Source organism: Eptesicus fuscus, chromosome 7, assembly GCF_027574615.1.
Source record: "Eptesicus fuscus isolate TK198812 chromosome 7, DD_ASM_mEF_20220401, whole genome shotgun sequence".
Classification (NCBI taxonomy): domain Eukaryota; kingdom Metazoa; phylum Chordata; class Mammalia; order Chiroptera; family Vespertilionidae; genus Eptesicus; species Eptesicus fuscus.
Window position 1 is genome coordinate 73490610 of NC_072479.1, and position 14584 is coordinate 73505193.

A 14584-nucleotide genomic window follows, 5' to 3' on the forward strand; every position below is an offset into this window, starting at 1 on the left:
AGGGATGAGTCCATGTGTAATTTTATTGGAGGACAAATGAGTGAGAAGCCACACTCAGAAGAAGAGGCAGAAGGGGAGTGATCCCCTCACTGAAATGATCATGCTTGTCACTGTTTTGTTTCCCTAATTGCCTCTAACACAATTGCCTTTGTGGATTTTGAATAATGGTTTTCTGTTCAAATAGGATGAAGGAAAGAGAACTATATTGGCTTCTCATGCTTCCTTGCCAGATGAGGCTTTTTCCTAAAATGAAGTTGGAACCATCCTCCCCATAAGCTCTTTTATAAGCCATATGAAAACAAAGCTAAGAAAGTCCTTGGTTTGAGGGTAGGATTAGGACACTAGTCACCATTTAAATGTTTTCGTGTCTCTTTATTGAGGAGATTAACACACTTTCTTTTATGTTACTGTAAAAGTTAGAGCCCATTGTGTGATTGTTGGTAGGACCTAACGTGTTACAGAAGGACCTGATTTGGATGTCCTTACAATTGACAGCAACTCACTCTTGGTGCATCATTTGAGAGCATTTTCTGAGAAAATTAAACTTTCACTTCTAAAATCTGCTATTTTGAAATGTGTCTGCAATGCCTTAACTTTATCTGCAAGCAGTGCCGATGCTGCCTTTTCCTGTCCTTTATACTCTTCCTGTCCTGTGGTCAGTCTGGTTGTGACCAGTCGGATTTTACAGTTGTTTCTCTGGTTGTTGAGTGTGTTGACATAGGGCCTTTTCCCGTGCAGGAAACAATGTCATGAGAACCATCCATGGGGTGGGAGAGATGATGACCCAGATGGTGCTCAGTAGAGGCTCAATCTTCCCCATGAGTGTGCCTGATGTTCAGCCGAGTATCCACCCCAGCAAGCAAGGGAGCCCCGCCGAGCAGGAAGATGTGACTGTGATGGACACCAAGCTGAAGATTATTGAGATCTTGCAGGTATGGTGCATAATGAAAGCAAGGTGACAAATACCTAACTGTACCGATTAGTTTAATTTCTTATACTTTTTGCTTCAAATCACTGTGTAAATACTCTGAAATGCTATGAGCTAATTTTATTTTAAGATAATGTCAAGCCTGGTAAGAAATCTCAAATTGACACTACTTAATATATTAATTACATACTTTCACTTTCATGAAATATATTAATGGTGATATCTAGCATTATGGAGTGCTTTGAGAGGGATAAAACCTCTTTCCCACGTATTTTCTTGTTTAGTATTAACCCTAATTTACTTTTACCTTCATTTAAGATGGATTTCAGAGCTGGCAAAATTAATGATTGCATTCAGCCCTTTTTCTATTTTTTTTTTAAATTGAGTTGGGCATATGATTCCATGTATCCAGATTTATCATTGCATCAAGAAACTCAAATAAAATTTAATTTGTTATTAAAAATGTTGATAATTGGTTTTAATTGATTTTAGTACTTTATATGAATGATGATCTCTTTTTGTATTTTTGTTTCTAAGAGGCCAGGAATAATATGGGTATTACATATATAAAATCATATATATGTAATATATATTTTTATATATAAATAAATATATATAAATGGACCTAGCTCTATAAATTTTAAGGAGGTAAATTATCATTCCATTGGTTTAGTGAATAATTTTCCTATTATTATAGCTGTGAATGCTTAACATATTTTTTTAAAGTTTGAAAAGTAATTTTAAGATACTTCAATTGTATGTGTATAGCATTTATTCCAGGTTTGGAGAATGAAGCCTGGAGTTTTCAAGGGTGCATTAAGATTCTGGATACAGTTTACTGTCTTCCATCATAATTTAAAGTAGACTGAGCTACCAGAAGTGGGTTAGTAGTCCAGGAAGGGCCTGTACATTTTTATTTAAAGTAATTAGATTTATAGTCACAAAAGGTTTTACAGTTCCTCCAGGAATTCAAAGGGCTGAATCTGAGAAATATTGGCAGGCCTCCCAACACTGTGTTCATCAGTCTGCCCTGGTGTGGCTCAGTTGTTCGGGCATCGTCCTGGACACCGAAAGTTGTCGGTTCTATTCCCAGTCAGGGCACATGCCCAGGTAGCGGCACCATCCCCAGTAGGGGGTGTGTAGGAAGCCACTGATAAGTGTTTCTCTCTCCCTCTCCCTTCCTCTCTCACTAAAAATCAATAAGCTATTTTTAAAAAATCACTTAGTCTTCCTGTTCTGAAACTGAGGAAGGTTGTAATCCCCCAACCTGTGGACCAAATGAGCCCACAACCCCTAGTTCTTGTTGAACCTCTGGTCTCTGTTTTGTGTGTGTCTGTGTCTGGGTCTGATTCACCATGTCTGTGTTCCTGGGTGCTGTTCTTGAATGTGTTTCTTTCTTAGAACATCCTCTTAAAGAATGTCTTTAGGGCCATGTTCCTTATGCAAGTCCCCTGCTTTCTGCTGGCTCTCCCTCCTCACTCAGGGACTTCCTTTCTTTTCCCTATCACTTTATATATCTCTCCTTTTTTGGTCTAATTTCTCTCTTATTTTTTCTCTCTCTTTATTTATATATATAAAAGGCTAATATGCAAAGTGTTCCCGTGGGAGTTTGATGGGAGACCGGTAGTTCTATTGCTTGCTATGACGTCCATTGACCACCATGGGGTGTCATGGAATGAAGGAAGGCCCTGGCCGGTAGCCAGCAGCCGGTAGCCGGCAGCCGGGGAAGGGAGGCCCTGGCCAGCAGTCAGAAGGAAGGCCCCAGCCAACAGCTGGAAGGCCCCTATTGGCCCTGATTGCTGGCCAGACCTAAGGACCCTACCCGTGCACGAATTTCATGCACTGGGCCTCTAGTATGTGTGTGTGTGTGTGTGTGTGTGTGTGTGTGTATATATTTCATGCACTGGGCCTCTAGTATGTGTGTGTGTGTGTGTGTGTGTGTGTGTGTGTGTGTGTATATATATATATATATATATATATATATATATCCATCCCTCTCTTAACACCCTTTCTCTGTCTTTGTTTTCATTCTTCCCTTTCTGTCTTTCCATCTTCCATTGGTTGTTTATAAATAAATATAGGGTGGGGGCAAAAGTAGGTTTATAGTTGTGAGCATGTGAAACACAGAGTCTATTCTTATATTATTTATTCATTATTATTTTCTATACAAATAGCTATAAACCTACCTTTCCCCAACCCTGTATGTTAGAGGAAGACAATTTTTTACATTGGTTATATTTATAAAATATAATTCTATGAAGTTTAGTAACTTCAACTAAAAGTTAATGTTTCATTAATTCATATTTTATGAATTTGTTCTTTGCATAGGTTTAAAATAAAAACACTGTTTTTTTAAGCACTTGCAATCTCGCTTCTGCTCCCACCATTCTGCTGAAAGCTGCCAACTCCACTGACCCTTTCTCAGGCCTCGTTTCCCATGTTCCGTCTCCTGCTTTGAAAATCCTGTCAGGTAGAATCGGTTCAGACAGCCTGTGCTGCAGTGCTCACCACGTGCTAATAAAAGAGTCTCTTTGGTGTTTGCTTTCCCCTCTAGAATATATGCTCTTCAAAGGCAGGTCTTACCTCCTTGGAACCCTGTCTGTACCCTTGGCACTTCCCTCGGCACCTAGCTTAACAAATGTTTGTTGAACTTAACTGGACGTAGCTGACATGAAGCATGTGTGCTGCCCGTAAGGAGCATAAAGGTCTAGGGGAGAGGGACTAGGAAGAGGGAGAGGGAGAGAACGAGGGAGAAGAAAAAATAAGAAGAGGGAGAGGGAGAGCGGGGGGGAGAGAGAGATAAAAGGGAGAGAGAGATTGAGCTTCAACTTTGGACCTATAGGTTTAAATAAAGTGCTCGGTGAGCAAAAAGGAGAAAACTTGATTTGGGCTGGGGAACCAAAGAAGGCTTTATTAAAATACAGGGATTTAAACTGGGCCTTGGAGGGTATCTCAGAAGCAGGTTATTGGTGAAGGAGGAGACTATTCAAGGTGTGAAGTGGACACAGAACAAATGTGGGAAGGCGAGAGAGGAACTGCAGGCAACCCGTGCTGCTGGAACAGAGAAGTGGGAGAGAGAGAAGGAGAGAATGGGCAGGAGGAGGAAGGGGGGAGGAGTGCGGTGCAAGTGTCAGTGTGAAATAAGGTGAGATGGTAGCACAAAATACCAAGTTTTCTAAAATGGCTTGGCCATTGTTTCCTGTCCACATGAGACTCATGAGCGTGTAAGGGGACATGATGGTAATTTCCCTGGGACACAGGTTACTTCAGGGCCCAGGGCAGGCACACCGGCGTGGAAGGTAACTGTGTAGGACCACTTCTTTATTGTTTCCCTTCTCGACTCAGAAATCCATAGAACATATTTTTCCTTCTCTGATCTCCACTGGATTGTACACGGCATGATTTAGCCCCCGATAGTTTCCTGATTGTGTTAACAATGTATATTTCCCAACTCGCTCATTGGCTCCTGGAGGGCTGTGGGCCAAGTGTTTGCATTCTTCATAGGGCTGAGCACAGACAGGAACCTGATGGGCACTTGGTTCCTGTCAGTGTGTCAGTCAGGAGAGCAAGGACAACAACACACACCCAAGGAAAACAAGCACCAGTGAGGCACATCCATGATATATGAGGATGCGCTGAGCTCAGCTGCCCTTTAGAGCATAGGCCCAGGCCTGAGGGTGGGACAGCCAGTATCCACACGACCGTAGCTGAAACCTTGGCCTTGCTGTGCGTGAACGAGGGTCACAGCGCCAGCATTCTCCTCCCAGAGCCAATGGACACTCTGCGAAGTGCTCAGTGAAATGATGTTACAGCTTCATCTAGGCCCATAGGGTAATTCTTCCTGAAATATTCAGACAGTAATCATGGGAAGTTAAGTTTTCTTCTTTCAAAAAAATGCTTTGGGATTTTACTGACATCGATTAATGGAAACACATCACTCTTCTTAGTCTTATGGCTGATGAGTGGTATGCAACTGAAGCGTTAAGCGTTTACCAATACATTTCTAACTAGTTCATGTGATATGTTGATAGTTACGTTCTTGGTGTTGTGTAATGAAATGTTTTTTTTAAACATTGTGCTAATAAAAGAAAATTACGTTGTTTTGAATGTTTCTTGTAGTTTATCCTGAGCGTCCGACTAGATTACAGGATCTCCTATATGCTCTCAATATATAAGAAGGAGTTCGGAGAGAGCAATGAGAACGCTGAAACGTCTGCCAATGGCTCTCCAGATACATTAATCCCAGCAGGTACCTCCTTTGTGACAGCTTTTATTCTTTGTATTTTCTTTCCCCCAGTACTGGAAAGCACATTTCATATTTTAAAACACAGTAGTACTAGTATTTCTATGAGACAAAATGTGGTAATAATCCCCACCAATGACACGAAGGGGAAGGGACTGAGTGAGGCAGGACTTTAAATAACTTGCCTCGAATGGCAGGGAGGACATTTCCTATTACTTGGTGCTTGAATGGTTTCTTTTTTAACCGTTAGAGCACTGCAAGGCAGAGGGACTGTTTATTGTTCCATTTTACAGATAAGAAAACCAAGGTTGGAGCGGTTACGTTACTTGCTGAAGGTCATGAAAGTCGTGGAGCAGGGATTCTCTCTGAAGTCCCTCCAACTCCACAGTCTGAATCTTTTAAGCATGATGCTATTTTGGTGAAAATCCAAGGGGAATTATTTTTTTTGGGGGGGGGGAGGGGGGTGACCTGGATCAAAGAACCATGTGAAATACAGCCATGGAGAGGAAAGCTGTTTTGTAGGAAGCCACTGCGCAACTTTTGAATTAGGAGATGGCATTTCCCAGTGGTGTGACTGTGTGACTGTGGGTGTTGGTTTTCATGTGTGTTGTTTTTCACTTCTCATGGTTACAAACTATTAGTGAAGTTCATTTTTCCACATTTAAACGGTATAAGACTAAAGCCACCCTATCTCTGAGTGGAGGGCCGTAATGACGACAGAGCATAAAAATAACTGTAAAAATTTCCTGACTATAGAAAGTATTTTATGAAGCCTAAGAAATATTAAATTGCCATTTTTTTTCTGGATAGTGAACGATGTATTAATGAATCAGCCAGTTAGCAGAATTCTTTTTCTGGGGATAGGGTTTGTATGCAGGTATGAGAGGTTCTTCTAACCACACCACCGTGACAACATCAGGAACCCTCCTCTTTATACGTCCGTCAATCTGACAGGAATGATTCAGTGATTCCCAGAGTTTAGTTAAAATGGATGCTAGACCAAATGTTCCCCTGTCTGGCTCCGTCCCACCCCAAGGCAGCGTGCCTCTGCGGACGGGGAAGCTTGCCTGAGCGAGCAGTCACTCCTGGCACGTTTGCAGCCGTGTTGTTTTTATGCTTCCCAGAAGTGCCGAACCCCAAAGGGCTGTTTCCAGGAATGATGTGGCAGGACCAGAGAGTCTTGCTGGCGGTTGCATTGACAGTAGCATAAAAATTACTGGCTCTCAGAAGCCAGGCTTCTGGAAGCAGGAGCGCTAAGTGTCAGTGAAGTGTGGGAGGGAAAGTCAGGGGGGCACCCCCAGAAAGCCAGTTGTCTCATTTACCTGATTTCTTCTTGCATTGGTTGTATTTGCAAGAGAGAGCTTTCTGCGGGAGAATTCTTTTTCCCTGTTTATGTCTTGCTCTGTTTTCTTTTTATGCTTTGGAGATGAGAAATAAAGTGTGTACTTGTCATTTAAACATGTTATCTTAATCAAGATATCTTCAAAATGTTAGTGATGGGGATGGGTGAGGAATCATGAATGGTTCATGTTAAGCACTGTGTTCCATGAGAAGAAGGGGTGGAATTTGAGAACTAAGCTTAGGTAAAAAGACCATGCTCTTTTGAATTACCATGTAAGTCACAAGGTTCATTATAGGTATATTTTGATTCTTTCAAAAACTTTATCCTTTCATGTCATCACCCATTTAAATGATGTGTGTGTATGTGTGTGTATGTGTGTGTGTGTGTGTGTGTGTGTGTATGTGTAGTTGATGCACATATATATACACCTATACGAGTGAGGCAACTTTGTAAATGCATTTCTGATCTTTTAAATATATCTTTGATTATAGCAATATATATTAAAAATGTAAAATTCACTTTAAAATATTGATATCTAAGATGGAATTGTATTATAACTTTTAAAACCTTTAATTGATTTCTGGTGGTATAAAGAAATTGAGACAGAATATTTTTAGCTATATCACTATACATATTGTGACTTAATTACACTACGATAAAGAATAGATTTTTCCATTTATCTTTGCAGCTATTGTTCCTGATATAGATGAAATCGCAGCTCAGGCAGAAACTATGTTTGCTGGAAGGTATGGTAACATTTATGTATCTTTATCTTGTGAATAAAAATTTACTTAAACACCTCCTTTATCTATTTAATTTTAGATTATAATTTTTGCCAAAAAATGAATCTGATAATTTACTGTAGAAGAGAAAGCATAGCTTTTCTTTAGGGCAGGTAAAAAAAAGGACAAGAGAACTGAGATCAGTGTATTTTCCTGAATTCTTTTCTTTTCTTTCCTCAAATAATGACAGCATACCAATGACCTTTAACTCCCCTGGTAAAAATATTGCTGCATCTTACAAAACATTGCTTCCATAGAGCTGAGAAATTTGAGGCAAGAAAGTCACTTCTTTCAATGTCATCATTAACTTTATATATGAGAAATACAGATATCCTCTGCCAATTGGAAATACCCATGATCAAAGAAGATGAGATGCCTCTGGCATGACCGCCCAGCAGCCCTGCTCTTTGTTGTTTTTAACTTGTTTCCCTCTTTTTCAGAAATGAAACTAATTGCAGTCAAAAAGGAAAGTAACATGTCTCAACTACAAATTATTGAGCTCCCAGCATTCATTTTTATTACAGATTTGCCACGAGAGCCTAAACAAGTTTATATACTAAGCCTTTTGTTGCATTTTCTTTGGTTAGAAAGGCAAACAAGAATGAAAGATCAAGGGAACCCAAAAGGATTTTTATCTGTAGCAAACATTTGGCTTGGCTTTGTTTTTATATGGTTTCGCCCATTTTTGTTGTTACCATGTGCGTTTTCCTATTCAAGTGTTTCATTATTCTTGAGAAGGGAGGGTAAACCAGTGTCCGATTTTCACCTTAAAATAGGTGGCCTTTTTATCCAGAGGAACCTTGCCCAGAGTCCAAATATAGGAAACACACAGAGCTGCTGAGGGGATGGTGGGATGCCTGTGCGCGTGCGCACCGCGCCTCCTCAGCCCCGCCCCACTGGACGCTGAAAGTTCTGTAGGCTTTAAAAGGAGTCCAACCCTTGGTGCACATCCAACCTAGTGTGTCTTCTCCACAGACGCTTTGGGTTGATTCAGATCCCTGTCTTTTTTCATTGCCTCCTTGACTAACCCATCCCGGTGTGCCTGGGAAACAGTGCCCTGAAACGCTGAAAGCCCCACCGCCTGGAAACCCCTCCGCCCTGGACACCAGCGGGCAGTTGGTCGCCCCTGCTTTCATGGACAGACACAAGCTGTTCTTTGTTTCCTTCTCAGTGACATGAGAGAAGAAAAAGAGTAAAAATGTCGTCCTTTTTCCTTCCCAATTTTTTTTTTTTTTTGGGGGGGGGGGGTGGGAGGTGGAGAGTGCTATCTCAGAATGCATACGCAGTTTTAACTACCTATGGTTAGGTTTGATAGCAACACAACTTAATTTTAGAATTATTTTTGGCTTTATAGAAAGGAGAAAAATCCAGTTCAACTTGATGACGAAGGCGGCAGGACATTTTTGCGGGTCCTCATTCATCTGATCATGCACGACTACCCTCCTCTGCTGTCAGGAGCTCTGCAGCTTCTGTTCAAGCACTTCAGCCAGAGGGCGGAAGTTCTGCAGGCCTTTAAACAGGTGAGACGGCCCCCTCGGTGGCTCCAGAGCGGGAGCTCCCCAAGCGCTGCTTAGAACACCCAACCTGACTCCCGGCTGCAGACTCAAGGAGACCGCGCAGCTTTTCCTGGAGACACGTTCTGTTTTAAAGAGAGATATGGCCTTGCCATAAGCCACGGCATGATCTGTTTTATAAAGAGGGCCCACAGGTGATTTTAAGTTAATATCTTTAATGTAAATGACAGGCTCTATGATTTAGGAAGGCACTAGGGGATAATGCCGGATTAGGAATTTTGTTGCTGCTGCTGCTGCTATGTTGACCTCAGATTTACTGATGAATTTGGGTAGGACAATCAGTAGCACTGAAATTTAATGTTATGTGATTGAAAAATGTTTACATCCAAAAGAAAGAAATTATTATGGATCTAATCTTTTTTGTTGTCATTTTTGAATGGTATCGAATCTTTTTTTTTAATGCCTGAAGGGAGATTTTTATTTTAATAGGTCACAAAATTCTTTTTTTTTTTAATTTCTTTATTGATTAAGGTATTACATATGTGTCCTTATCCCCCCATTGCCCCTCCCACCCCCGCACTCATGCCCTCACCCCCCTGTTGTCTGTGCCCTTTGGTTAGGCTTATATGCATGCTTACAAGTCCTTTGGTTGATCTCTCCCCCTTACCGCCACCCTCCCCTACCTTCCCTCCAAGGTTTGATGGTCTGATTGATGCTTCTCTGTCTCTGGATCTGTTTTTGTTCATCAGTTTATGTTGTTCATTATACTAGAGGCCCGGTGCATGAAAATTCATGTACTGGAGGAGGGGGTCCCTCAGCCCGGCCTGCCCCCTCTCACAGTCCAGGAACCCTCAGGGGAAGGCGATCAGGGGAAGGCGACACCCCCATCACAACTCTGCTGCTGCCACTGCCGGCAGCACAAGCCTCAGCCGCCCCTGGTTACCTGAGCCTTGGGCGGCCCTGGGCGGCTGGGCAGCTGCCATCCTGGGTGGCTGTTGGGCTGAGGGGACTGGGGGACTCCAGAGGTAGGTGCGTGGAGCAGCTGGGCCTGCCCCCTGGCAGGGCTGACGGGACTGGGTGCTGCCATCTTGTGGCTGTGGGCACCACCATCTTTGAGGGTGGGGCAGTCAATTAGCATATTCCCTCCTTATTGGCTGTGGGTGCTGCCATCTTTGTGATGGCATGAGGGTCAATTAGCATATTCCCTCTTTATTAGATAGGAAATGAGTGAGATCATGTGATACTTACCTTTCTCTGACTGGCTTATTTCGCTTAGCATAATGCTCTCCAGTTCCATCCATGCTGTTGCAAATGATAAGAATTCCTTTTTTTTTTTTACTGCAGCGTAATATTCCATTGTGTAGATGTACCACAGTTTTTCAATCCACTCATCTGCTGATGGGCACTTAGGCTGTTTCCAAATGTTAGCTATTGTAAATTGTGCCGCTATGAACATGGTGCATATATCCTTTCTGATTGGTGTTTCTGGTTTCTTGGGATATAGTTCTAGAAGTGGGATTACTGAGTCAAATGGGGATTCCTTTTTTAACTTTTTGAGGAAACTCCATACTGTTCTCTACAGTGGCTGCACCAGTCTGCATTCCCACCAGCAGTGCACGAGGGTTCCTTTTTCTCCACATCCTCGCCAGCACTTGTAATTTGTTGATTTGTTGATGATAGCCATTCTGACAGGTGTGAGATGGTACTGCATTGTCGTTTTGATTTGCATGTCTCAGATAATTAGTGACTTTGAGCATGTTTTCATATGTTTCTTGGCCTTCCTTCTGTCTTCTTGAGACTTAATGAATAATACCTAAGTGCTTACATATGTTTCACTAATATTTATTTTATTTGTTAGAGCATTGGTCTTCATTAGGAAGCTTTACAAGAATATAAATTACTTTTTTCATTTTTTAAAATAAAAAGGAGTAATTATTTATATAAATTGATATAATTATGAATATATTTGTATTCCATATGATACATATAAGTTATGATAAAATAAAAGTTGATATCATGAGGTTTAGACTGTATTGGTATGTTCTTCCACTTATTTTTATGTTTCTACTTCTTTTAAAACAGAGAGAGTCTTAGAAATATAACTTTCACAGTGAAATTAAAGTTAGGGTATCTTTTATTTCAAATTACTCTTTAACACTTAGAAGAGCTTTGTTAGGGTTCATTCCTTTTACATATGTAATTCTTTTTTTTTTTTAAGTATATTTTATTGATTTTTTACAGAGAGGAAGAGAGAGGGATAGAGAGTTAGAAACATCAATGAGAGAGAGACATCGATCAGCTGCCTCTTGCACACCCCCTACTGGGGATGTGCCCGCAACCAAGGTACATGCCCTTGACCGGAATCGAACCTGGGACCCTTGAGTCCGCAGGCCGATGCTCTATCCACTGAGCCAAACCGGTTTCGGCAACATATGTAATTCTTTATAACATGTGAATATACTGGATAGAGTTTACAGATACTTCCAGGTGAATTTTCCCAGTCAATACACATCTAAATATCAATAAACATTCCAGTAATATTAATCTTCAACTGATAGATAAATATGTAAAAACTTGGACTTTTAGACATAAATGAAATAGGAATACAGAAAGTCCTTAAGTAAATTAAGGGTTGAAATTCTTCTGTTTCCAGGTGCAATTGCTGGTGTCCAATCAAGATGTAGATAACTACAAGCAAATAAAGGCAGATCTCGACCAGCTTCGACTAACTGTGGAAAAATCTGAGTTATGGGTTGAGAAGAGCAGCAGCTACGAGAATGGAGAAATGGGTGAAAACCAAGTGAAAGGTGGTGAAGAGCCAATTGAGGTTTGTTTTCAGTATCTATTTTGAAATAATTCAAATGATGTCTTTTGAAACATAGGCCCCACGGTCAAAATTGTTTATAAAGAAAATGTTTTTCTGAGTAACAGAACATAAAATTTTCATTTGCCATGTCAATTAACTACATTAACCTGCACTTTGGGTAATTCTTGTCAATTACTACCACCTCTTCCTGCATCTGCCTACTTTTCCACTGTAAATCGTGTAATCCAGGAACCAGGACAATAGGAGGGAGTGAGATGGAGGAAAAAAGGAATGGGTCTTGAACCTAGACCTAAAAAAAAGGTGAATTTTTGTTGTCATCGTTCACTGTGGCTATTTATTGCAACTTGTAAACCATTCCTTTCATCATTGTGACAATAGTATCTAAATGGAAGGACAATATATGCTTTATTATCAACATGAAAACAAAAAGTCTATGTTTGATCTGAAGAGTAGTAAGATGATGATGGTAAGTCTCTGCTGTATTAGTTTTAGTTTTCAGTGGAGTATTTAGTTGCTGTTTTCACATTTCACTAACTATGAAATAACCATTAAAATTTTAAAGCAGTATTTAAATGATAATACTTAGATAAGTAAGCCAGTGCCAATGTCATCATTGATGATATAGTAAATTTCTTAAAATGTCTGTATGGGCAGGTAGTTAGTTCCCACCAATTCATGTATACCTACTACTAAGGTTAGAAATTTTTTTGACTTCAAGTCATGGTGATGCTATAAGTTCAAACTTGGACACAGTCTTTTCATCTATTATTTCTTTTTTGCTTTCTTGCATTGGTTAGTAAGATTCTCCAGTACAATGTTAAATAGAAGTGGTGAGATTGGTCATTCTTGTCTTACTTCTGATTTTAAAGGTGATAATTTTAATATTCCCCTACTGAACATGTTTATTTTACATTTTTTAGGATACTCTATCAATTGAGGATGTGCCCTTCTATTCCTTCTATTTCTAGTTGGCTAGTTATTTTTTTTTTTACCATGAATAATTATTGACTTTAATTAGATGTAGCTGATGCATCTATCAATATTATTTTTCTTTAATTTACTAATTTTAATAACATGAATCATAAATACAGCTTCTATCATAGTAAGCGTGCATTCTAGGATAAAGGTATCATTGTTAATATTTTTTTATGTTGCTAGATCTGGTTTGTTAATATTTTGTTTAGGATTTTACATCTATGTTGTCAGTAAGATTGGTCTGTAATTTTTCTTTCTGGTACTGTTCCTGCCACGTTTAGACTAGTTCCATTAAACAAATAAGGTGAAAAATATTACCCTTTTTTTGTGTAAGATTGGAATGATCTGTTCTGTGGATGTTTGGTAAAACTTGTCTATAAATCTGCCTGGGTCTTGGATTTAGTTTGGGGGATGATTTTAATTACAGATTAATTATTTTTAATGCTTATAAATTCATTTAAATTTTCTGTTTTGGGTCAATGATATATTTTTCTAAGTCACATGTTTTCAAATTTATTGCTATTATTTGTTCATAGTCTTTCATTATCTTCTGTATCTGTAGCTTCCTACCCTTTTTTCATTCTTTATATTATTTATTTTGTCTCCTTTTTTCCTATGCCTCAATTTTACCACAGTTGTTATCTATTTTATTTATCTTGTTTAAAGAACCTGCTCTTGGCTTTGTTAAACTTCTGGATTTGGTGGCTATTTTATTATATTTATTCTATTATTCTCTAACCTTTTATGTTGGCATGCTTTTCAGACTTTAAAACAATTTAATGGTATATTTTTCTTTTAAGAAGTTGCCTTCCACAAATTTTGACAAATGGTATTTTTATTATTGTTCAGTATTAGATATTTAAACATTTCCATTATGATTTCTTCTTTGGCCCAGAATCACTTGGAAGTGAATTTTAAAATTTCCAAATGTGTAGGTAAATTTATTTTGTTACTGAATTCTTAATTAATGGTGGCAAGAAAATCTGGTTATGATGATATCAGTTCTCCAAAATTTTTTGAGACTTGCTTTGGCCCATTATACCATCAGGTTTTGTAAATGTTCTATATGGCTTGAGAAGAGTGGGAATGAGTATAGGATTCCTTATATATTTTGCTTAAATCATCTGTCTACTTACTACTATTTTTGTTTTCTTGACATATCAGTTATTGAGATTTACTGATATTTTCTACTACAATGATAGGTTTATAAAATTTCCCTTGTAGTTCTATTGATTTTTACTTTATATGTATTAAGAGGCTATTTTATTAGATGCTATATATTTTATTAGATGCTATATATTTAACATTATGTTTCACTAGGAACAAAACACTTTTACCAGTTGAGAATTCTTTTCTTTGACTTCTGGTTATATTAATGCATGTCTTCTGGCTTTTTGTTGCTTGTGTTGAGAAGTTTGCTGTCTGTAGACTAGTGCCTTGCTTTAATTCTGAAACTCTAGTTAAATGTATGTCAAACCTTGTTATTGCCTCCAGATCTATTAGTTTCCCTTTTATATTTCCCTTACATGGGACTTTGTGCTGAATTTGAAAAATTTCTTTAGACTCATATGAGTCTACTTAGATATGTCTTATTGGCCGTTTACTCCACGTATTGACTTTTAAGTTCCAGCAATTATATTTTTCATACTTGAAATTAGATTTTTTCCCCCCAAATATATTTGGTCATTTACGATCACTTTTTGTTGCTTGCTAGTTTTGTGATTACATAGGATCTTTTATAGTCTGTATGTAATAATTCCATGATCTAAATTACTTAGGAGATTCTTATGATTCTCACTTCATTATATTTTGGTCATCTTTGAAATGAGCTTATATATTTTTTAAAACAGACATTATTTTCAGAACACTTTCAGATTTAGAAAAAATATTATACAGAAAATACAGAACTTTCCCATATATTAATTCTTCTCCCCATTTCCTCTGTTATGAACATCTTACACTAGTGTGGTACA

General features: G+C 38.9%; 1 protein-coding gene across 1 annotated transcript in view; it reads left to right on the forward strand.

The window, feature by feature from the left end:
- ITPR2 (inositol 1,4,5-trisphosphate receptor type 2) overlaps window positions 1-14584 on the forward strand; it is a 428506-nt gene that overhangs the window by 164724 nt on the left and 249198 nt on the right. Inside the window, exons 22-26 of the mRNA XM_054719205.1 lie at window positions 739-932; window positions 5048-5177; window positions 7202-7259; window positions 8650-8815; window positions 11463-11636. Of these exons, the coding sequence (XP_054575180.1) occupies window positions 739-932; window positions 5048-5177; window positions 7202-7259; window positions 8650-8815; window positions 11463-11636 (722 nt within the window). The remainder of the gene's footprint in view (window positions 1-738; window positions 933-5047; window positions 5178-7201; window positions 7260-8649; window positions 8816-11462; window positions 11637-14584) is intronic.